Source organism: Gorilla gorilla, chromosome 13 (genome assembly GCF_029281585.2).
Source record: "Gorilla gorilla gorilla isolate KB3781 chromosome 13, NHGRI_mGorGor1-v2.1_pri, whole genome shotgun sequence".
In the NCBI taxonomy this organism is placed as follows: Eukaryota; Metazoa; Chordata; class Mammalia; order Primates; family Hominidae; genus Gorilla; species Gorilla gorilla.
In genome coordinates, this window is record NC_073237.2 from 103,107,701 (window position 1) to 103,133,223 (window position 25,523).

General features: G+C 42.2%; 2 protein-coding genes across 11 annotated transcripts in view; one reads left to right on the top strand and one right to left on the bottom strand.

The window, feature by feature from the left end:
• Positions 1 to 279: 279 nt before the first annotated feature.
• LOC101126563 (uncharacterized) lies at positions 280 to 4,516 on the bottom strand. Its single transcript, XM_055351780.2, is given in 2 exon segments — positions 280 to 4,104; positions 4,106 to 4,516. Coding segments are annotated over 2 exon segments (576 nt in total). The 3' UTR covers positions 280 to 3,939.
• The window catches only part of ZNF462 (zinc finger protein 462), a 153,998-nt gene continuing 132,620 nt past the window's right edge, over positions 4,146 to 25,523 (top strand). For 5 of the 10 annotated variants that reach the window (XM_031014640.3, XM_031014641.3, XM_031014642.3 and 2 more), the window contains exon 1: positions 5,658 to 7,326. The gene's annotated coding sequence lies outside the window, so the exon portion shown is untranslated. Of the gene's footprint in view, positions 4,210 to 4,633; positions 4,687 to 5,657; positions 7,327 to 7,544; positions 10,123 to 25,523 lie in introns of those variants that run through there. The other 5 variants (XM_063696655.1, XM_063696656.1, XM_063696657.1 and 2 more) reach the window with 5 other exon arrangements.

The window sequence follows — 25,523 nt, forward strand, 5'->3', positions numbered from 1 at the left end:
CTTCTTCCTGTACTATCTGTGAAGGGAAAAATATCTGTGTGAAAAGGTTACTGTACCACTATTTCATTAGCAGTATTAATATGTTCCTTGAGACACATTTACAATTACCAGTCTTATACAAAGTAGGTTCTATCATTTAACTTTAAAATGTTTTTAAATACTTAAAAAGATAATTGTTAATTCAGTCCAAACAAAGCAGTTGACTCCATAGCATATATATATATATAAACATCATTATAGAGCTATATAACTTACATAGCTTGTCTATACCTTCTAAATTTTCCAAATTTTTTCTAATCAGAAGTCAACTTGCTGTTGACATGCTGGTATATTTTCATTCAAGGTGATTTTGGGGGTATACAATTTGAAAAAAGTGATTCATGATCATAATTTTGTATCCAGGTCTTTTACCTAATATTGGACCATTTTTCTATTTAATTGCAAATTCTCAAACAATTAAAGCTACTTAATGTGTCATAATGGGAATAGATTATTATCTACCTAACTAGTCCTCTTATCTTAATCACTTATTTTTGATTACTTACTTTATCATTTCTTATGTATATATATATATTTTCATTTCTGTTAAGGTAGATTCTAAGCATAGGAATTAAGGGCACTAAAGTGTGAACATTTAAAGACTTTAAATGTATATTGTTAAATTGCTCTAAAAAAGATTCATGCTAATTTTTATTTCCTATTAAGAATATACAAAGAAATGACTTAATTTGGAGATATACTAACCACTACTATGCCACATAATTTTTTCTGTAACATTTTTTAAATTATAAAAGTGATTGTTTGTACACACACACACACAAACACAAATTGTAACAACACTTTCCTCCCCATCTTTCTCACTCCTTACCATTAGCATACAGTTTAGCAAGTATACTATCAGACATTTTTTACTCCAAAAATCTTTCTTTCAATTTTGATAACAGTATATGTATTTTGATATGCATTGAAAATGTATAAATAGCCCATCAGACCTGTGATTTGTGAATATTATTGCTTATGATGAAGTTAAAAATTTTTTAAAGTTGATTTTAAAAATGTATATTAATTAAATAACAGGACCAAGTTACATGAAAATATATCCCCCCCCAAAAAAGAAAAAGAATAAGAAGAAACCTTGAATATGATATGAGAATGATAACTTTGGAGAAACTACCATTGAAGTGTAGACTCTAGGGCTGACTGCTCCTTACCAGCTCTGCGTTCCTGAATAAATCACTTCCTTTCTCTAAGCTTCAGATAGAGAACAAATAGTAAGAACCTGGAAATGCTGGTCTTTCTGCTGGAAGTGATGCTTCAACAAATGGGCAATCTTTCACTTGAGTCTTGTCTTCAGAATTTGGTTAATCTAACCCTAGTTGATCGAAGGTTGTTATTTTGCACTTTTAAAAAGATTGGCTAGGCGAGGTGCCTCAGGCCTGTAATCCTAGCACTTTGGGAGGCTGACGTGGGCGGATTACTTGAGGTTGGGAGTTTGGGACTAGCCTGGCCAACATAGTGAAACCCCGTCTCTACTAAAAATACAAAAATTAGCTGGGTGTGGTGGTGCATGTCTGTAGTCCCAGCTACTTGGGAGGCTGAGGCAGGAGAATCCTTGAACCCGGGAGGTAGAGGTTACAGTCAGCCAAGATAGCACCACTGCACTCCAGCTGGGGAGACAGAGCAAGACTCCATCTAAAATAAAATAAATTAAAATATCTCTTTGAGGGAGAATTTCATGTTAAATTATGAGTTAAGCCAACACATTGGCTTTACAACGAACTCCAAAAATTTTATTTTGACAAAATATTACTCCTTAATAGCTTCATTGTGAGAACAGAAATATTCAAATTCATTATAGTTTCATCATAGGCCAAATCCTGGTATTGCTTTTGAGTAAAAAATCTGAAGTTTTATATCCAAGTAATGTTATATTGAAGCTAGTGGTTGATCATGCATCAAAAATTTGACTCCTTTCAGTTATTCATCTTCGTATCCCTAGTACTCACTTCTGAGAATGGCGTAATACAGATGCTAAACAAATACTCAATGATTGAATGAAATTACACATTACATATTACAATAACTAGTTTGATAGAACTGTAAATTTAACTACTACCTATGGAAGAAAGACTTTCTTTTGAATTTTAGAATATCACTATCGAAACATCTTTGGTATCCAAAGGCATATATACAAAGATTCATATGGAGTAAGTTTAATATAAGTTATTGCAATGTCTCTTCGTTTGAAAGCTGTTCAGAATCATGCATCATCTACCTTTGTCTTCTGTTAGTCACTTTTCCCTAGGCATGGACACTAGTTACCTAGTTATATATGTTTAAATATGGGTTTATGACAACATATTGATTTTTCTGTAAGAAATTAGAAAGGTGTGCTAGTGACTTCACTTTTTTGATATTTGGAGGGTCCATAATTATCCAATTTGAAGTTTTAAGAAAAACTTTTTGAAGACTGAGTAATTTCCAATGAGTAAAGATCACAAGAATTCAAAATAAATAACTCATTGAAAAATCACAAGCAAACTCAACTAGTAAAAAGACTACATTGCATTGCATAGAAAGGAAGTTTTACATAGGCAGGGAAATACCACCAAGAGATGCGTAAAATGTGGTTTAAAAGCCATATTGTATTCACCTACTCTTTCTTTTGCTAAAATCATCAACTTGAATAGTTTTCCAGCTGGAATTTAGAAAACCGGGCTATCAACTGGATTTTTTTTTTTTTTTTTTTGTATAGCTTTCAGGAAGCAGGAAGACTTTTCTCTTTTTAAATGATAGAACATAAATACTGAAACAATGACATTAGAACATCTATCCATTCTTGTTTCGGTGGAAATTCTATCTAATTCAGCTTCTGGACCGACTGTTCGTTTTTCCATGATCTCTTCCTGCAGGTTTGCTAGAAGTCCCTTTCCCCCCATAAACACCTTCCTTTGGGAGATTTGGGTGCCTTCCTTTTTTAAGGTTTTAAAAACTAAAATGATTTATAGACTATCCGTATCCTGTTAGAGTTGGGCAAGTGAATGGATCATATTTGCGTGGGTCACTCTGATTATAGGACTTCACTGTTTCTTGAACTAAAAGTGCAAGATTTATTATTCTATTAATGCTCATAAAGTCACTCTTTTGATGAGCCATAACTTCTCATTATGAGGAGTGTGTATGCCAGTCACCTATGATAAGGGAGAAGAAAGTCCAGACTTCTAACATATTCACTCACATTCCCTGCAACATTAACAGTCTTGAAACCCCATATGACTCCAGGGGATAATGCCACAGGATAAAGTAACAGAAGGTAAATTTCAAGGAGTCAGGATGTCCCCGTGAGACTTCCCTCACATTGTTGGCTGTGTAGGAAACCAAATTTTTTGTATTTTAATTAGCAAATTTAAACATTAACCCTCCTAATGGAGAAGATAACCCACCAACTAGCCTGGTATTATCTTTGTGACTATTCTTAGGGAACGAAATAGCAGGAGGTGTGAACTTTCTCCTGTTTATCTTAATGGTCTGCTAATGGCAAAGCATAATTAGTTACTTAAATGCCAAGTTTACTAAGGTTTTTACGAAAATCTTCAGCCACAGCGCTTTCCTTGACTGACCCAGCTTGTATTTATACAGTTTTATCATTTGAAAAATTGTCCCAAATAAAAACAAGAAAAAAAAAAAGCCCATTCCCCTTATGTTTAACCTCTTTCAATTATTTTCATTGGAGAGTTAAAGCGTTCGTGACTTCTAAAAAGTCGAAAAGATTACGTGTATGGCATCATTAATTGAATTTGTATCGCCCCCACATTCAAGAAGCAAGACAGTTTTGCGATAGTTCGCTTCACAGCTTCAGGAAGTCAATTTGCTTCTAAACCAGAAGACCGAGTGTGTCTTCTAAAGACCATCGTGTGGTGCCGTATTTGGGATGGAAACTTAACCATTGTACCTTTCCCCCACGCACCCACACCAGAAGCCTGAAAGCCACCATCTCCCCGTCGGTCTCTGGATCTCCTCGCTGCCTTTGTCCCTTCTAGACGTGGAGGCTTGGAGAGGAGGTTTGGTTTCCAAGGATTGGAGCGCTGTGAAGGGCGGGGCCACCTCCAAGTCCATCTCCCCTTTTTGTCCTCTTCTCCCGGGACGGGAGGGTGGAGCCAGGTCCCCCCGCGGCCGGTTCGGGAGCTTTCTCTATCTCGGTCGCTCGAGGTGAGTGTGAAAGGGCGGCAGCCCGTTTAATTGCAGCGCAGGTTAATTTCTTGAGTTCACCGCAGTCGGTCCGCCAGCCGCTTCCCCGGTCTTTGCCAAGTGGGTTTACGAGGTCTGAGGCGTGTTGGGGCGCGCTCACGTTCTCGCAAAAGGCTCCTCCCCAGGGCTCAATTCCCCGACTGCGGGAAGCCCTTTGGTGCCCCAGGAGCCTTGGGAACCCAAGGTTTCCTCTGACCTCGTCGCTCCTTTCTCCCTCCCCACCGCCTGGTTCCCTACGTCCCTGCCCCCAGGGAAGGACGGCCCCCATCTTAGGACTTACGACCCAAGCCAACCCAGAAGGTACCTTCACGTCGATGAAGATTTTATCGCAGCCTCCAAAACCCAGCAGTAATAGGAGCTTTCAACCTGAAATACGATTGTTATTTTCCCGGTGCAGAGCTTGACAGAAAAAGTCAGCTTTTTATTAAAGACAAAGAGGTAAATTATCAGCCGGGACAGTGGAGGGACGGCGGAGACCTGGCGCGCTTCCTCCGGTTGCCACGAGGAATTTATGGGGTGGCGGCGGCCAGCGCTCAGACACCCCCCGGGTCCCGGTGGGGAGGAGCTCGGGGCAGGAGGACTTCCCTAGGTCCCTCCGGGCACTCGGAAGGGGGAGTCCTCCCAAAGCCGCACAAAGCCGGGATCATTTCAATCCGGAACAGCCTCAGCGTCCTCCTCCTCTCTCCTTTCTTCTTTCTCTTCTCGGTGACTCCCGTTCCCCTTTCGCCTCTGTCCTTTCTGCGCCTTGTTCTCGTCTCCTTACTTCTCTTCCCTCTCCTCGCCTTTCCTCTCCCTCCCCCTCCTTTCTTCTCCACCGCACGCGTAGAGTGTCATTTATTTATTTATTTATCACCCCCGCCATCAACACCCTTTTAGGGATCCCGAGCTTTTCAATGTGAGTGGGAGGAGAAAAGGGCAGGAAGTGTTGACTGGAAGTGGGTGAAATCGTGCCTCGGGGTGAGAGATTCTGCTCAGGAATATAGGGTCGGGAAAATCTTGGAAAATGAGGATTTAGATCTGTTTATGAAGCCCCGCTATCGGATGGGAACCAACTCCGCGCGCGTCTCCTCCTCTTCCTTTATTGTATGGATTTATAGGTATATATCTTCTCGGACTGTTGCTTGTGGGGAGGGAGGAAAAAGGGCGAGTATTTAAAGAGGACAGACTTGCCCAGGATCCTTAACACCGCGCCTTCACCGGATGCGCGCTCCTCAATGCAAAGGAATCCAGCAACATCCCCAATTCAGACGCGGACAAAAGAAACTTTAATTAAGGTCTCTGCCCCGCGCGCTGCGCGTTTCTCTCTCCTGAGGCTGTTGATGTCCAACTCCAAGATCCGAGAAATAGAAATGGTACAATTAGCCCATGCCCTTGAACTTCAATTGCTCCTGACTTGCTGCATTGATTTTTTTGATACTGTAGAACCCCCACCCCCAACCCCCACCGCTCCCGGTCCAATTAAAACCTTAGGAGACTTTCGACCTGGTGGTGGAGGGGGGGGAACCACTCCTTTGCAAAAGAGATAGTTCAGAATGATACGGGGGAGATTACACTAAATAAAAATTCAAGGTGTGAAAGCTTCATCTTGGCTCGCGTGTCTTCAACACCATGACACCTTATCATTAAGAGCGCTGATTGTTACTTTCCGAGCCTTTAGATGATCAGCCAGAAAGTGCAAACAACGCGGGGCTGGAGGGTGTAAAGTTATTTAAGCAGGCTTTCTTTTTTTCTTTTGGTGCGCAGTCAAAACATTTCACAAGTTAGGAAAAGAAAGTGGTGGTTCCGAAGCTCGGAATGATGGGCTCTTTTCCTCCTCCACCCCCCACCTTCCATATCAGGAAAGAAATAAAACGCACAATGAGCCTTTATTTCAGGAGAGAAGACTTCAAAATACGTGCCAGTAATGGACAATTTGAGCTTTTCACTGGAAATACTCACACCGCAAGCTGGAAAGGGATTAAAAAGCCCCACGTGGTTGATCTGGGTTTAGACTTGCAACCTCCAGTTCCCCACGTATGTTCTTTGCAAAGGTTGGCCTCTAGATGGATGCAAGTAAGGGACCCTCTGGGGCTCGGGCTTGGCGCCTCGGGCAGGGCTGACGGTGGGAGCGCTATGAGCTGCCGGGCAGGGTCCTCACCGGGGGCTTCCTCTGCGGGCCAGGGCTGCCGGGCGCCACCGGGACGCGAGCGCGCACGCCTCGGCCCGGCGGCCGCGCTCCTCGCACCGCCTTCTCCGCAGGTCTTTATTCATCTCATCTCCCTCTTCCCCTTCTCCTTCTCCTTTGCCTCCTTCTCCTCCTCTTCCTCCCCCTCCTCCACCACCACCTCCTCCTCCTCTGCCGCCGCCACCTCCTCCTCTTGCATCTCACTGGCCTGGCTCTGAGTGACAAAGACAATGTCCCAGCCTTAACTTTGCAACCACCTTGCCTCCTTCTGGGGTTCAGCAGGGGGGAGGGGGAACAGCAGCAGCAGCCTCAGCATCTCCTCCAGCTTCTCCTTCTGCTCTTCTCGAGCTCTTGGATAATTCTTCCTCTTTTTTCCCCTAGCCTTTTCCCTCATTTCTTTCTTTCTTTCTTTTTTTTCTTCCTCTCTGCTGCACGTTGTTGTTGTTATTAGAAAGGCTTCGCGCACCCCCTGGTGCTCCGGCGTTTTGTGTGGCAGGAGAAGATTGTCTTCCTTCTCTCTTTCTGTCTTGCTTTCTCTCTCCCCCTGGTTGCTCATTATTCAGAGAGAGACACAGAGGGAGGGAGAGAGAGAGAGCGCGCGAGGGAGAGGGAGGAGAGGAGAGAGAAGAGAGAGAGGGGAGAGAGAGAGTGAGAGGGAGAGGGAGGGAGGGAGAGAGAGAGAGAGGGAGAGAGACGGATATCTCAGGTCATCTGCAGCTGCAGCGAGTCTGAGGAGCCGAGGAAGGCAGGGAAGATGGCGATCCTCCATTGCTGAGACCCGGCAGAAGCACATGAGACTCCCAAACAACTTCCACAACAATAACCCGAGCAGGAAGAGGAGAAAGAGAAAGAGGATAAGGAGGCGGTGGGGCTGGAGAACCCGAAGCACCTCCCGGCGCCGGGACGCTTCTTCTGTAAGTTACTGCAATTAACAACCACCTCGGGGTGGTCCGAGTGCTCCGGGGAAGAGAGCGCGGGGTGGTGGAGGCACAAACGCGCTCATTCATTCGGCCAAGGAGGGTTGGAGGAGCGGGGAGGAGAGGAAGTCCCCTGCATGGACTGGCTGTTGGAAGAGGAGAAGAAGCGAGAGAGAAGAGGAGGAGGGGGAGGAGGGAGAGCAGGAGGGGGAGGAGGAAGAGGAGGAGGAGAAGCGAGGGAGGAAGAGGAGGAGGAGGAAGAGGAGGAGAAGGTGGTAGTGGTGGCAGTGGAGGTGGCTGTGCTTTTCCTGCTGGCTGCTCCTTCTGCTGGGGGGAGTGAGCGCGGTGGCTTAATTAATTTCGTGTAGTTCTATGAAGAGAAGAGAAAATGAAAGATGAGTGAGAAGAGAGCTGGAGGCTTAGGACGGATGCTCCGAGTGTGGGGACAGGAGTAGGGACAGAGGGGGGCGGAGGGCGGGAGGCCGGAGACCTGAGCCGAGAGCCAGAGGGAGCGAGCGAGGGTCAGAGGAGGGAGAGCTCCGTGCGAACGGCCCCGACCTGAGCGGGTTGACCTCTTTCTTTCTCTGTCCCTCTCCTTCCTTTCCCCCTTCTGTCTGCCTGTCCCCCGCCCGATGGCAAAGCCGTGCGGATTGGCACCCCCCCTCTTCCTCAGGTATTTGGCTCGCTCGCTCTCTCTCTCTCTCTCTCTCTCTCTCTGCCCGAAGTTGGGATGCGGGGTCGGGATGTGTCGGGGGGTGGCTGCTGCAGCTGCTGGTGCCGGTGCTGCTGGTGAACAGAGAGGCGAGGAGCGGGGGGCACCGGCCGGGTGGGGGGCGCAGGTTCAGGAGCGGCTGAGGAGCTGTCTCCAGGCTGGAGGTTCAGAAGCGTCTGGTGGAGGAGGACAACGGTTTCTGGAGAGGAGAAGCCATTACACACGCTTGGCTCTCCTCTGAGGAAGGGAGAAAGGAAGGCAGGGGCCTGGGGGGGCGTCTCACTCCTGGTGCAGTTCCCAGGGGTCTGCCCTCCTTCCAGGCACGAGGGGAAGCCGCAGCCGCCCCCCATTGGAGCAGCCCCTCTTTCCCTTTCTTTATCTCCCTGTCCTCCATTTGCAAGCTGTCTGCTTTGGTTCCAGTCCAGACTCCAAAACACAAAGCTCCTTCTCACGTTCATTCTCCAGGCTGTTCACCATTCCTGAAGGAACCCTCGTTTTCTTTTCATTGTGGCTTCTAACCTACAGAGAGGGAGGGAGGGAGGCTGCCTGGAGTTCCTTTTATATTCCTCCCCAACCAAGAAAAAAAAAAAGTTTCATTTTTAAGCACGCGTCTGGGATGGGGAAAGACCAACCAGTTGGGGCTTTCTCCCAGGGCTCCCGGGGGCTGTGTCTGAGTGTCTGTGTTGGCTGTTTGGTTTGCTTTGGTTTTGTTTCTGGAGGTTGCTTGCAGGTTTTTGGAGGAAGTGACTAGTTTGGTTAAGAGCTGGGAACTGAGTCAGGTAAGCCGTGTCATGTTGTAACTCCACCAGAAAATGGAGGAGAGCGGGTTTCCAGGAGACAAAGCTGAGATGAGAAGTGTTTATAAAATTATGGATGTCTCCATTTTGAAGCTCTGTTGGTGATGGCTGGAGGAGGAGGAGGCTTGCTTGCCTACTCCTTCTCTCTTTCCAGAGGGAAACCTTGTGGTGGTTCCACACTGTCTATTCATTATGCAAGGAAATGAGGGCTTTTAAGGGTTCCTCAGATTTTTCTCCACCAAAGAGTGCTTTCACGAGTTATTGAGGCGTTTGTTTCCATTTTAAAGTAAACTTTTGGAATTTTTTTCTCCTTTTGAGTGGACCTGAAGGGTTTTGACCTCCTTCAGGAAAGGCAAGGCAAAAACCTTAAAACAGTTCCACTGAGGTCTTCACACAACTTTAAGCTGCTCCAGGTCTCCTGAAAGTCACCAGGAAATGTGATTTCCTCCTTGTGAAGATGGTGATGGCCCTAAGCTGAGATTTTTTTGAGTTCTAGGGTTTGGTTATCATCATGTTTTGATGCATTGCAAGACTTTATTGTCTGATTTGAGTTGATTTCTGCAAATATAAAAAATAATAAGAATAATCCTGCAAGATCTCAGAGGAACTCTAAGACTGGCTAACAGCAGTTTCTCCAGGTTCTCCATTTCTCTTCAGGTTGTTCCATTTGTATGTTAGGCCTTCTTTCAGTTTCTTTGTTTCCCCTTTCCCTTTCCGTCGGCTATTTTTTTTCGTGTTCTGAAGTACTCTTAAGTCTTCAGAAATATCAGTATGTCTTCTTAACAATGTCGCTATGGAAACAAATTTTAAAAACATGATGTCAGTTGAGAAAACCTTACGTCCAGGTATCTTCACCTTTTTAATTGGGAGGAATTTATTAATCATGTAGGAAGACATTTTGTGAGGATAATTTGAAAAAAGGACCCAGTGCTACCCTAGTCCACACACATTGATGGGAGCTCTTCAGATATTAGTTTTAGAGAATGTACATAATTGACTCAAGCAAAGAACTAAATCCCGAAATGCTTCAGGAGTTTTTAAAAGCCAGCCATGAAGATGTTGCTTTTCCATTAGGTGAGGTAGCCATCTTGAGGATGAGGGAAGATGTTGGAAGAATTTTAGATGAACTGTTGAAGATAGGTGAGGAGGGCTCCACGGTGGAATGAAAACTTGGAGGAGATTCAGAACCAGTTAATATATTCTAAGGAGGCTAATTGGACCTTGCTTTCAACTAAGAAGAAATATAGAAAGGTACCAGCTTCAACAGAAATAAGGAACACATTGGTGAGCAACTTACAACAGCATTTTTCTTGCTTTGCTTTCTCATTATGTGTCAGATTTTTTTGTGTAAAGTTCCTTATGTCTACAATATTTTTGTATATATTGAAGTGGTTTTAGATTCCAGATGTAATTATATTCTGTTGAGTAGCTGGTAGCACTGTCACTCAGTAAATGCACAGTGCTGTATATGACAACATCACATTTTTCAAACCAAACTGTTGTGTCATTAATTGAGGGTTATTGTTCTTCTGAGGGGTGTGAAAGGAGAGGGGAAATATATGGTTCTTTAGCTGATAATTGTCCATGGTCAATGAAGTAAAACCATGTTTGTGCAGACAAAAATGTATGGTTTCAGTTGACGTGTATGCTCATTTAAAAATACTTCTGTTAGATCTCTGCTCCTTTATGAAAAACCTAGGCCTCTCCAAGAGCACTTAAAAAAAATCCTACTTGGAATCATAACTTTTATTATTCATTTTTGAACATTATCTTTTGATACCATTACTTTTGCTCTTAAGTGAAATTTCACCAATATTATATTTAAATTTGCTAATGCATAAATGGATGCACCAAACTGGGTGTCCAAACTGGGAAGTTCAGTTGCAATGGATAAAGAGTTATTTGGAAAAGTAATTACCACATAATTTTACATCTAATTAACCATGTATGTTTATGTAAACATAAGTACATTATATATTGATCTTGAAACAAACTTTCATGATATCTTTTTTTATTGTTATTGATAGCAGGACAATTGGTTCATTTGCTTATTTCAGCAGGGGGGAAACATCTGACAATCTGGTTGTCAGTCCAGCTGTTTGACTCTCCACATTTTTTACTTTGAAACCAAATGTTTTGGGGTCTTAGAGTTGAACTTTTCTGGAAGGGAAAAAATAGGTATTTAAGAGGCATCTTGGAATTTGGAAATGCATTCTAACTGGTTATCTAAGACACATCCATCTCTGATGCCCTTCACCAGCATGGCAAACACCATAATATTTAAGGACATGGTTTTTTGAATTTTTCTAGACATACCCATTTGAATTAAGACAATTATTTTGAATAAACCACCATGAGAGAAATAAAAAGTATTAAATCAGACATTTTCATTTAATGTCAAAGCTCAAAGATCATTTTTGTTTATGAGACAAGTTCATGTGACTTATTATGCAAATTTTTTGCCATGGCTCTAATATATCACAGGGAGAAATCATGGAGAAATATTTGCGAGCTATGATGCATCCTGCCATAAAAAAAATTCTTGTTGGATCCTCACATTCCATATTTCTCATATTGGATTTATGTCAGTCTAATTCATTGACCATATTCCCCGAGGAATTGTTTTTTCCCCCTTACTGTTTGGAGTTGGAGACAACTTTTAGAGAAAAAAAAAAAAACAAACTTATCTACTCTTCCTAATGAATCTTCCGGAAGACAGCAGAAGAAAAAAAATCCAACTCTACTAATGGACTTTAGAGTACTTGTGGTCGGTTTTCCTGAAAGAAAGGAATGGTAAAGTTGCAATGGGAAAGAGTCCTTTTTTCTGTGTGATGGAGTTTAATAGGGTCTAGTCTGTCTTAAATTATTCCTTGATGTTGCAATTTCTTGGTTAAGGTAACCTTACTTATCTTCTTTATGGTATGTGCCTTTTTCAGACTTACACTTCACTGCATCATGAAATTGACAAAACTGTATCAGATATTCTAAATTGATAATTGGAGAACAGAGATGCTGTTTCATAATGCCGCAGTCACAATTAGGAGACACATAATGGACTCACTGCTAAGGATCTAACATGAATGTATGACTGGGATGATTGGTATATTCAACAGAAGTGGAGGGAGACTATTTCCATGACTGAAAGCTAAAATCCAGTGAACTGAAAAAAAAAAAAAAAATCAGTGTGTGTGAGTGTGTGTAAAAGCAAGTATCTTGTGAGTTTCACATACTTATGGAGTATGATGGCTTTGAGAGAAACATTAGCTAGGTGTTGGTGACCTATTAATTGATTATGAGAAAACAGAGAGGAGAGTAGATAATGCTAGAAGAAAATTCCTCTCCTTGTGTGATATGCCAAGACATCTGGCAGATGTTATGTTGGGCCCTAAGGAATGGACAGTTTAATTTTAGCCCTTGCAAGGAAATGGGAAGTTCTAAGCTCTTTTAATAGCACAAGTCTTAGTTTGGGGAAGGTTGCTTAAAAAAATAAGAAAGAAAGGAAAAGAGGCACTTAGTGTTATGTGGAAGAACTCTAGGGAGTAGGGAGTGAAAACTGAAGTTTCGGGGTGAGGAGCAAAAATATTATTTCTCATGTAGAAATTAACAAAATTATTTTAAAAGTGACAAATATGTACACTGTAAGTAAGGACTATTAGTTATTTAATATTCACCAGGCAGAACTTCCAATTTAGAAGCTAGTTGTTTTAGGCCCTAGATCATTTAGATGAAGTCTCCTCCTTCCACTTGCATTATACTGAAGAGGAAACTGGCACAAAGACATGAAGTGACTTGCACAAGGTCAGAAAGTTCAGTTGTAACCGAGCCAGGCCTAGAACTCAGGTCGGCCGACTCCAGCCTAGTGCCCTTTCCACTACCCCATTGCATTTGATTGTTGAGGGTTGTGAAATAGCTGCTCTCTTCTCCAGGGCCCACAGCTTTCTGAGAAACTCTGTACTCATACACTAGTGGGCAGGAGTATGGATTTTTCTTAGTTGGATTTAACACGTTGGGGAGCCCAGGGTTGAGCGTGGTTTCATTCATAGATCCAGAGCCCAATTTTGTTCATGTGACATTCAGTAAAGTGTTAGCTCCCGGGTTTGTAGCTGTACTTTTCTTTTCATCTTTCCTGCTCTCATCTCTCATTCCATCATCCAAGGGCTTGGGAGCCCTTCTCAAATGCCCTTCTTTGGAAGTTTGTGTGAGTCTATTGCAACTTACAATAGTGCCCACAATTGGACTCTGAGGATCTATTTTGCAACGTGGTGCAGATTTAAATTGGCTCTTTTCAGAGATGCCATTTTGTAATACTGATGAATGGCTGAGAGGGTGAAATCCAGTCTGAAACAATTACTGGTGGTTTTCCAATGTTCTTACTCATTCAAAATGTGCCCTCCGTGTATCTTCTTGGAGCCCAACTCTCTTGCAGACTAATGGCTAACCTTTTCCCATTTTCCCAGTATACATGAAATCATCCTTAAAATGACTTTTAACAACACAGACATTTAACCATGAGCAATGGGACAGTCCTGTAAGGAAGGGTGCAATGGGTTTCCACTTCTGTCTCTTCTTGGATGAGCAAAAGTGATTTTGTAAAGAAGAAGAGTGATGTTTGGAAGTTTCCACATTTTCTAAGCTCCTTCCAAACGAATGCATCAATTTTTAATCCAGGAGGCAGTCTGGAGAAGGTAGTGCTGGATGTGGACTTCTGGCAGAAACACAGTTAACGCTGTAAACAGTTGAACCTCAGTGTGGCACTCCTCCAAATGAGTTGACTGTCGAAAATAAAATGTTCCAGAAGAACTGGGAGAACAGGAAAGAAGTTAAAACAGCATGGTTTGCATGCCAGTACTAAAGGAAGAAAAAAAAGTTTGGGTTGGGGGGGCATTGGAGAGAAGATAATTGTAAGTTGAACTGTCTCTTGGATTTATAAGACCCAGGAGAAGTTTCCAAATGTGGGAAAATGGGTTTTTATGAATTTAGATTGTATTTGCAGTATGCTAGGAAGCTCTTTTGGATTTTTTTTTCCCCTTGAACTTTGCATTTGGAGAACTGCACACACTGATAAAAGGGAAATCCATTGGAAGCAATTTGGATTTACATTTTGTGCTTGGAAATGCTATCATAAAATTTATCTTTTTTCTAAGTCCTCCTATTCTCATCAGCTGAAGCACATACAGGATTTTTAAAGTCTTTGGATGTGTGATTCCAACACAAAGTTAATTGTTTTCACGGCTTAGAAGGACAAAGGATAGAGTGGTGTGGTGTGAGGAGGTGCTAGTATTGTCACCTACAAATGCATTGCCTTTTACTTCTGGTGAGCACATTACTTGGTGTCTTCAAAGCATTCTTGCCTAATTCCTAGCTGGAGACATTTTTTCTTGAGTTATTCTTGGAGGGAAGGTTTTTTTTGTGTGCCAGGTCATGGGTATTTTGGTATTGATTTCCTTGCTTTCATGTGTTTGCTTGTTCAGTTCACTGCATTTTGCTTCTGGATATTAATAAAATACTTGTGCTGCGCCTGTCCACATCTTACCCCCAACCTTATTCAAAGAGTAGGCCCTGTTCTTTAGGGTGAAAGGAAGTTTGACAGGTACTTATTTGTTCAAAAAATAAATACTTGAAGATGAGAACTGTGTAATTCAGGAAGTTATTTGCTAGACCTTCACATAGACAAATTTTAACAAAGACCACACTAGGAAAAATGGAGAAAATTCTACTAGGAACCAATAGATCCTGATTAAAATGTTTTAGGATCACTTAGTAGGAAATTAAGCATTTGCCCAAGATGAGGAAGCGAAGTCTTACCTTTGGGTTCAGCTTGCTTGGAGCACAAAAGGAGCTGTAGGCCCAGGTGAGACAACTGTGTCAGAAGTAATAAAGCCCAGGATTTGTGGAGAGAGCTTAGCCGCCACAGAGCCCAGCTGGGGAAGGCCAAACTCACTCTAAGTTCTCGTCTGAGCAGTTGAACCAGAACACACGCTAAGGCCTCCAAATTTTGGAATTCTTCTTTTTCCTGTTCAGATTTAAGAAGGTAATGCCATTATTCTTCAGTTTTGCTCATGTCAGCTGAGTGTTTCTCTTTTGAACTGGGAAATGCCAGAGGCTGGGGGCTGGGAGCCGATGTCCTCTAAGGGAAAATTCTCCCCGTTAACACTGCAAATGTGCCTTAACATTGTACTTATTCCTCCAAAAATAATTGTTCAGTGGCACAATGTGGGATACTTGAAAGATGTTTGCTGCACAAAGGTTCCAATACTCACCTGCAGATTAAGAAATGAGTTTCTAAACCATCTCATTTCTATTGCTAATGAAAAGCTTTGGAAGGCACCTGTGAATTAGAGCTCCAGCTGCTGTCATGGTAGGGAAGTTAGGCCTTGAAAGGATACGTGGATTAGCCTGTCAGAAAAGCAAACAGTAGCATCAGCACAAGTAGAAAATAGACAAGGTTGTTAAAGCTAACAGGAAAGTAGGCTAAAGCATTGCTGTAATTTTATAGTGGAAATTTGCTGGGAAGGAGTGACTGGTTGGATGGGAGAAGGAAAAGAAGAGAAGCAGGAAAATAATTGACTAGCCAAATTGAAGAAGTCTGTCCACTGGGAAGATCCTACAGGAAGAAGTAAGGCATTGCTTTTAAGAAAGCAATTATAGCAAGTAGAAAAAGACCTTGTAATTTGGTACCTAACACGTGAAATATGAAGACCAGTGCTCAGATACACATTCTTTGGCCAGTTCCTATTGTAAAAAATAGAATTGGGTTTGGAGGACAATTTATGTGACTTTGGGGTTACAATTACAGCCTTTCTGATAAAGGACAGATGGAAACTCAAGGGAACTGGTTAAGTAGGCCTAGGTGGAGATTTTCCTGGAAAATGAACAAAGTAGAGAATAGAGCACAGCAGAAAACAGCTGCATTATTAATGGACAGAAAATGTGATAGTCCTCTCTGAAGTGATCCATAGAGCTTCTCTACCTACACCCTGGGTGTTAGAAGAAGTGAAGAACAAAGACATGCCTTTTCAGAGGGGAAAGGAATGGACTATGACTACTACCTGGCGTCAGTTTGGGTTTCAGCCATTGACTTGAGCCAAGCGTCACAGGCTGGTCTGTCCTTCCAGTCCCAGCATTTTAAAATCCAAAATAAGGCCACTGTGGTCCAGAATGTTTAGCCATTCTAATCCCTAATTACATCATCCCTCTGTGTTATGACTAATTAGTCAGCAATTGAGCACCAATCATTCAACCCAGATTGCCATGGGCCTGATGGAGGGTCCTTCGTTTGGGGTACAACGAATTTGAATTTGAATGCTGGGTTATAGCTGAAGATGACCAAAGATAGATACCAGCTACAAGTACTTATCACCCAGAATCTTTTCTCTTCAGTGGTTTCTATCTTAAATAGTCTTCTCTGAAGACTAATTAGTATTTGATAACAATAAGTGGGAAGGGAGTCTTTGTAGAAGAGACCATTTTCTTTTTTCTTTTCTTTTTGGAGACAGTTTTGCTCTGTCTCCCAGGCTGGAGTGCAGTGGCACGATCTCCACTTAAGCAACTGCTGCCTCCCAGGTTCAAGCAATTCTCCTGACTCAGCCTCCCGAGTAGCTGGGACTACAGGCACAAGCCACCATGCCCAGCTAATTTCTTGTATTTTAGTAGAGACGGGGTTTCACTGTGTTGTCCAGGCTGGTCTCGAACTCCTGAGCTCAGGCAATTTGCCTGCCTCGGCCTTCCAAAGTGCTACGACTACAGGCATGAGCCACCATGCCCGGCCTCAGAAAAGACCATTTTAATTTAAATATCAGAGTTCAGTTGCAAGAACTTCCCCCCTTTCTGCTGTCAATTGAATATTGTCTGTTCTAATATTGGGTAAGAACAATAGAAAATAAATATGATTGCTTCATCAAAAAAATCTGCCAACTCTATACAGTGGGAATACCACATAGGACCTTAAAAAATGCTGTCTTCCCTCGTGGACTGACTCATAGTTAATACTGGACAACAGTTTTTATTTTTTTCTAACATTTAATATGAACCAGGGACTGTTCATAGGGTAGAGGAAACTGAGGTTTAGGGAGGTAAAGTAATTTAGCCAAAGTCATGAGGCTGCAGAGTGGGGGAGCCAGGATTCACATGGAGTGGGGACTGCCTCCAGAGGCCTGGCTCTCAGCTGATGGGACCCGGCCTTGGTTATTACTTAGTCTGCTAATAGCTTATGTTCTTGATGGTTTATCTCTTCCAGTTGCTTATGCCAGGAGTATATCCTTGGAGTTCTAGAAGGAAATCTGAGAATAATGGAAAATTAATTGTAATATATTGTTTGATGTGAGGGATATAACTTATTGCAATAGCTTGAGGAAGTGTGTTTAACTGAAGAGTGCCCTTTTCTGAATTGTAGAGGAGATGATAGGGAAAAACAGCAAGAGACCATGTAGGGGACACTTTAGGGAATAAACATTTTAAAATTATATCAAACTCAGAAAAAAAGGAGCCACCTACCTGTTATGGCAGGAAGATTTGCTGGTGACTTTTTTTTTTGTAGAAAAGGTGTTGTACTTTTTTTCTTCATAGGGCCCCTTTTGAAACCTCAGTGCCCTGTATTGGCTCTGGTTACTATCAGCCTGAGAAATGTTCTCAAAAGCTACGCAGATGTTTGAAAATTAGTTCTATTCTTTAATGGTCATTTTTGGAACATGGTGCATATTCTCTTAAAAGTGTGGGTGCTGATACCCCCCCCCCCACCCCTTTTTGTGATCACCATGTGCTCTATTTAGATCATGGAGATGTGATGAGTGCTTTGGTTTTATTTGCCTGTCTCTGAAACATTACAAGGTAGTAAGGAAGTTCATTGATGAGCACAAATGTCCCTAATAGAGTGACATACTGTGCTAAGGGAGATAGAGCAGATCCAGATATCCCTACGGTATCCGAGAGAGTAGCTTTTCTGCAAATGGTGGTTGGACATTAGTTGCTGAATAGACTCTTCAGCCCCCAAGAAACTAGTGGTGGTTTTATAAAATCCTAACTTTGCTGTGGATCTATCCAGTTGATCTCTGGTCTCCAGACAGACCCATAATCAAAACCTTTGTAGAAGGATAAACACATGTCCTGTTTATAAAGTGTACTAGAGAAGGCCACAGAGTCATCCATTTTTACTTCTCATCCATATCATTATCTACCAAATTTATAAAAACTGTTATTTTCTTAGATAAAGGACTAAAATAGAAAAAAGGCTTAGAAAAAATATATAAAGTGAACAATTGAACTGTATAGTTAAAGAGAGTAAAATGGAACTGAAGCGTGTTGTTCTCTCGGCAGAATTTCTAATTTAGAGGAATAGGGACTCCATTCAGCCTTGGACAGCATAAACTGTGACCCTAGGCAGTAGGGCCTAGCATTCTAGGATAATCCCTCAGAGAGCAGCCTGTCTCAAAGACCAGTTCTCAATGGGTTTCTTCAGTTTTCCTTTTAATTCTTTGAGGAAACCTACCCAGGCTACCCTCAGGAACTGCTTTGCAGGAAACAAGGTGAACTGGGTCAATATATCTTTGTGGATACAGTGAGAACTGGGAATTTGCGAACACATTCAATTTGAGGGGCTCCATAGGAGAGGAAGCTTGGGATATGTTCTAAGGAGGTAAACGTAGAAAGTTTATGTATGCAGGCCTGGCAAAGGAATCATTCATTCTCTTGAAAAGAAAACCACATTTTCAAAGACAGATTCCATGATAATTTAAAAAGTACATTGTATAGATCACATAAAATAGCACGTATTTAAGGAGGTGGAATTGTATCCTTCCACTCGTGTGGAAGTTTTTGTCATTCATTCCATCTTCTCCCGTGGCTTTGCCTCCAATGAGCAATTTTGCAGGCCTGAGAACTGAAGTGGTGTTGAAGAACAGATATCAGCTGTTCCTGAAATTCATCCCTGCCCCGTGGTTGACTCAGTGTTTCAGAATACCTCACCCATTCTTTTTCTGACCAGTGGCTGTAGCTTGTTAATAATGAATGAACATCACCCATAGGTCCTGAAATTAGCAAGTGTTAAATGTTAGGTGATTATTAGGGGAAAACAAGATAATCTAGTCAGTGGGCTTAATTAGGTGGTGATTGCCCAATTGCTGCTTCATGATAATTATATTCATAACCCCATTTCTAGACATCAACTACAATTATCAAAATTGACCCCAGCATAGGTAAGTGTTAGAAATCTTATTTGAAGCAGCTTCTCAACGGTGAATATCTGATGTTTCCAATGTGCTTCTGCCTGTTCTTTCTTCCCCTCTTGCCCCCTTTCCATGATCTTTCCCCCATCTTAGTAGAAAGGTCATGGCAATATTATTTTGTCTGTGACCATGCACATATTGTATAGCTTGTGTTGGTGTCTACAGAAAAAGACATTCTTAAGTTTTTAGGGGTCAAGTATAACTGCAAAGCTTTCATAAATCAGCAAATAGGAATCTTGAAGAATAAAAATCCCAAATTGGCTGGATTGTTATTTTCCTCAGCACATGAAACCTGTTAAGTCGATTGAATATGATTCATTTGAATAGATCTTTTACTTTATAAGGCATAATCTTAAAACGAAAAAGAGAGTCATCTGTGTTTAAGATAATGCCTTAGCAACATGATCACTAAGATTTGAGGGAACTGTAAATCGAGAACTTTTAACTTTATATCACCCCTTCCTTTCCTCCAAATTATGAAATTTGCTGCCAGTGTATTCTAGTATAAAAAAGAACGTGTCATTACTAGGGACATTGTTTACTGTTCATCTCCCAAATGAAGTCAATGATTTCCAGGAAATACTAACAACAACCTGTATCAGAAGTGATACAGTGTGGGTATGTCAGTGTGACATCGTGAATCACTGGGCCAGATTGTCATTTGGCAGGCTTCCCTTTCTGACATGCAGTTATATGGGAAAATAATGCACTTAAAACTTGCACACCATGGCTGAACTTCAGAGCAATTCATCCATCTAAAGAACAACTAGGAACTTAGCTACTGTATATATTGCTTTATATGTGTATATATGTATATGTATGTATATGTACACACATGTATCTCTATACAAAGAGAAAGATAGATAGATAGTTACTCTCTAGGCACTTATTTTTCTCTAAAACATCAAGAGTGCAAATAGTCATCTCTTAGAATTTCTGGGGTGAAAATGCAGTTCTCTGTGCAGGGGTCTCTGTTAAGAAAGTGATGTGTAGTAGGTGGAGTATACTCTTTGGGGCCACACAAGCTGAGGTTGAAATTTGTCTCTGTCCATTACTAGCTGTGGGACCTTGAGTAAGTCATTTATCCTTTCTGTCCCCATGATTTCCTACCCAGTAAAATAGGAATTATTGTAATTTGAATCTGTAGAACTAACATAAGGATTAAAAAATAATATGTGTCTAAGAGTCCTGGCTCATAATGGCCAGGAAGGAAGAAAGTGATAGTTTCTTCCTTCCTCACTGATAGAGAAACTGAGGCAGAGATCTTCTCCAGGGCTTTGCCCCATTTATCTATGGTCAGTATATTAGGTATTTTGTTCTTGGTCTTAAAGTCAGCTTTTGGAATCCTGCTTGTTTAATTTTGTGCTGTGTGTCCCTTTACTGATGAGTAGTCTTTGCTGCAGTTGTCCATTCCCAGCTAGACTTTATTACATCTTCAACTGATGGTCTGTGGATGAAGCAGCACTCTGTATTGCTGTGTGTGCATTCAGTAGGAGCTTGTAAACTACCCGAGAATGATGCCATTTCCTCTTGGAAAAAGTACATTTATATGGTAACAACGCCTTCAACCTGACCTTGCAGAGCTATTCCCTGGAGTGTTGTAGGGGAACAATTTTTAATAAACATGAAGTTTTCTGAGCTTTTCAGAAGAAAGATGTTATTACTGTTCCTATTGTTTGGTATCATTCTGGCAAAAATGATATGTCGAAGAAAATTGTCCTTATTGCAGAGAAAATATTGGCTGTGCTGTTTATATAAATGTTGTCTGCCTCACTGTTGCTCTACTCACATACATATCTCTTAGCCAGTTTGAGGACTGCCCCATAGCCTGGCTTAGAAATGCTTTGGTTTTCTCTGTGCAAATGTTTATTTCAATAGTCCACATCTACTTGGTCTTACTAATGTACTATAATATCAGATGCTTTGAGACCTCATGGGTAAGGAGACTAATTTTAGAGTGTTTTAAGGGTAGATGATATTTTAAAATGTAGAAAACGTGGAATGGTGTTGGTAGGGCCTAACCAGACTTACCTTCTTGGGTCTAGCCAAAAGGACATTCATTGGTAGCTTTATTGGTGGTGGTGGTGGTATGGTGGTGGTGGTGTGGTGGTGGTGGTGTGGTGGTGGTGGTGTGAATGTTAGTGGGAAAGATGAAGAACATGTAAGTGGTTCTTTGGTAAAACCATATAGTGATTTTTCACCTGTACAAGCAAAGTACTCATGATGTTTTTTTTTTTTTTACATTTGGGAAATTTCCAGAGAAATAAATATGTCATTGGAATGTTGTTGTTATTATTATTATCATTATTATTACTATTTTTGAGACAAGATCTTGCGCTGTTGCCCAGGCTGGAGTGCAGTGGCATGATCTCAGCACACTGTAACCCCGCCTCCTGGGTTCAAGTGATTCCTCCACCTCAGCCTCCCGAGTAGCTGGGACTACAGGCATGCACCACCATGCCTGGCTAATTTTTTGTATATTTAGTAGAGATGGGGTTTCAGCATGTTGGCCACGCTGGTCTTGAACAGGAGTTCAAGTGATCTGCCCACCTTGGCCTCCCAAAGTGTTGGGATTGCAGGTGTAAGCCACTGCATCCAGCCAGAATGTTATTATTTTTTAATTATAAATAAACTTTAGAGTTGCCACTCTAACTTTGTCCAGAGCTATTTGAGGAGGAAAGAAAAACCTTGTGTTTATTTACTGGTGTTCAAATCTCTAGGATTCTCCTAAATGAGAGATTTTTGGTCTTCAAAGGGTAGAACTCAAAACTAAAGGAGTAGAGATGTAGCTGTGGCTGTGGCAGTGGTTATTAGTACAGAATGCCCTCAATACAGTAAGAAATATGGGATGAAAGAGTAGGAGCTGAACCCCAGACTCCCTAGGACCCCTAAAAGACTGGGAGTGGGAAGGTTGTCCAGTTGTTTAATTCCTTAAGAGATGTATTTGGGAATGCTACTGTCACATGTGTTCAGTTCGTGACATGTAGGATCCTTGCTTATTTGTGACTACAGAGTAGTGGGAAAGTGATTGGCTTTGGGGTATGACCTGAATTCACTCCCCTGCCTGCCACTTCCTAGCTTTGTGAACCTGGGTCAAGCTCATAATGCTCCTCTGCTCCAGTTTCTTATCTTTAAAGTGGAATTCTCTTTCTGGTGAAGCCTGAGAGGCATAATGTATGTAAAGCATTCAGCACCCTGCCAGGGGCCCAATAAATGGCCACCTCTACAGTTCATTTGCAATGATCAATTAGGGGCCACCCAATGCCTCTGGTACAGATAGCATGCTCTTGCCATTCATCCAATGCCTGGTTTTGCATGCTTAGTTAGCAGTTGTGGGATGATAGAGTTGGGAATAATTTAGTGTCTTCATCTTCATGTGTTTTATAGAAGCTGTTTATTTAAGGAATATGTGCCCATACGTCTATTCATTCATTGAACACTTACTGAGCTCCTCCTTTTGAGTGAGTACTAAGCACGGCTACAGTATGCCTAGGTGGTCAAACCCAGGGGATATGAGATCTCTCTATCACAGTTGTGTTAGGCTCTTTGTTTTGGTAATTGAGTGATTATGATGGAGATAGGTGTCCTCAGCCACATTCAAATAGCCTGGAGCCAGGGGATGGTGAAGAGTGGCTTAGGCTGTGGGTAGTGGATTCCTGTTTAGACGCATTCATTTCTACGTCTTTGTGTGTATATATTTACAATATAATCTGCTAACCATATAGTCAGTGCTGCTGTGGTTCGTAATCTGGCAGATGATTTAAATATTTACTCCAAAATATCTTGTTCTCTGTTGGTGTGAAGTAGAGTTTCCAGTTATTTTTAGGTCATTTTCATCTTAGCAACCCTGTTGGAGATGAACCAGACATGCTGCTGTAAACTGTCCCCACATTTGGATAGAATTTAATAAAGTAAAGTTTAATGGTTTGGTCCCAAGAGGCAAACAGACCATCTGGTTAGCAGAAGGTTAGGTCAAGTATTGCATGGCTGCTGAGAGGGCCACAAACCAGCCCTGACGCACTGGTAATGTGTCCAGTTGCTGAATGCATTAAGCATTGAAATGGTGCTTTCAGGTCTGCCGAGCCAGCAGTTCTGTTACCACCGCTGTGACGCAGGAGATAATTCAGCTGGGCAAGCAGCAGCATGGGGGTGGATCTACAGTACAGGATGTGTAATGTCAACATGAAGGATTGGAGCTGGCAGAAGGAAGGGAAGCAGTCATTTCATGCCAGTGCAGGAAGCCTAGAGAGATGCTTTCCACCCCCCCCCCCAACCCCCCACCTTGTCTCTTGTCCTCTTCTGGAGCTTTCACATTATGTGTTAAATGATTATCTTGTGCATGGTCCATGGCAAAACTTCAGCTGATTTTTCTGCCTCTTTTGGAACCTGTCAGCATAAACAGAGTAAACCACATTCCACACACATGTAGGGCGGGCAAAGGAAAGAGTTTACTGCACAGACTGGGAGGAGGAGAAAGGGCTTCATTAGGCAGGAGCATCTTTGTGCTTGAGATGGAATCCCATTGTATGTCCCTTTGTGCTCAGATTTGAGACCGGCCATCCATTCAAAGCCTGCAATCATCTCGGAACATTGTGCTGCAGCTGTAGTTGGTAGAAGCCTGCAGAATGGTTCCAGTGATTCTGCAGAAGCTTAGCAATTATATAATTGCTATGTAACTGGAGAGAGCCATCAGGATTGTCTAGTTCCCCTGGAAAGAAAGCTTCTACAATTTGAGGGGTAGATTGTTTTCCCTTGTTAAACCTGAAAGCTGATGAGCAAGTACATCATACCACTAGGCTGAAACCAGGTCCTCTCACTGGCATGAGAATGGAAGAAATTCACAAGTACACTTGGCTGGATATTCAGTGGACTTCACAGCTGTGTTAAAGGGAGAGACAGCAACTCACTGACTCTTGGAATCGTGGATCCTTGTAGCAGTTGAACATGATAGTTGAATTGTTTCTGATATCTGAGACTGTGTTCTATATGCATTCAAGGCATGGAGTATTCCAGAGCTTTCCTAGGAATGGGACAAACAGAGTTGCTCGTAACCACCAAGAGCCCTCTCAATTTCTGCCGCCCGCTCAGGAGGATTTTCACAGCCTCTCTTGAATGAAAACTTGCCTCAGATGCTGATCAGTGGAAGCACTGCAAAGCCTGACTCTTCAGATATTCTCGAATGCTGAAATCTTCTCGGCATCAGCTCATGATTCTGTCTGGGCCTGTGCAGTCCAGGAGCTGGACAGACTGAACGGTTTGCCTGTGAGAACTTAACAGTGCAGAAATGAATTCCTTCTTTCAGCTACCTTACCACTTGTTTTCCATAGTTGAGAAAACTTTGAGGTGGTGTTGGCTAAATGTAGGTACGAGGGCTGCATTAAACCAGTGAGAAGTCCAAGGCTCCATTTCATCCCGTGTAAAACACTCATCTAAAATTAGCCACATCTCCTAACCCAAGTGTGGACTTTGTGTTTGTTTATGTTAAGTAGCTCTAAATTTCAGTGATCCTGCCTTTCTGGTGTCAGTTTTGTGGAGCTGCTAGAATAGAAAGAGTGGTTGTTGGGATATATTTTTATTAATGGTTTAAGTTGGGCCTTTTATAACTGATACTCACCTATATTTCTCTATTTAAATGTGTTTGTAGTCAGAACTTCGGTATAAGGGAAAAGTAAAACATTTTGGTTCCTTTGTGAATTAAAAAGGAATGTCTAGTAGGCGGTGTGGGGACCTGGACTCCCAAGATGGATTGGGTCCACAGATTCCTAAACCTTTCACCTTTAGACCTGTACGTTACTCTGTACCTCCTGGGTTTAACTCTGAGGTTGATAGATACAAATAGTTTCTTTAAGAATTCTGATTCCTACAAAACAATATTGGCAGGTTTTCAAGGAGCCAGCCTGTCTCAGCACTGAGCTTTTATTTTGTAACAATTTGGAGGGGTATAGGATCACCCATGGTGACCCTTTCCTGCGTCATTCCAGGCAGGCCTTGGCATGCTTCGCCAGATGAGTAAGGACGAGGACAGTTGGCAGGAGGACCTGCTGAGTTCATCTTGCTTCGTATCTTAGGAACTGGCTTGACCCTGCTCCATCATCAGTGTTTGGGCCCTCTGAGAAACTCTAGACCATCTTTTCAAACACTAGACCTGGAGATTATGTTGGGAGCAGCAGCGTGCCCTCATATGAGGGAGGAGCACTTGATTCTAGTGCAGAGGACACATCGAAGGGGGACCCTTTTCTGTCAGTATTGGTAGGCCTGTGAGGACCTTGGTGGTGAGGGCCATGGTGTATAGTGGAAAGATCGTAGACCTCAGAGTCAGTGAGTAACTGGGTGACCTTGAGGGCATGATTTAATCTTTGGTCCCCAATTTCCCTATCTGGAAAAAAAATCCACTTTGTAAAGTTCTTTTGAGGAATAAAGGAAATCATGAAAATAAATCTCTGGTGCAGAGCTTGACATATAGTG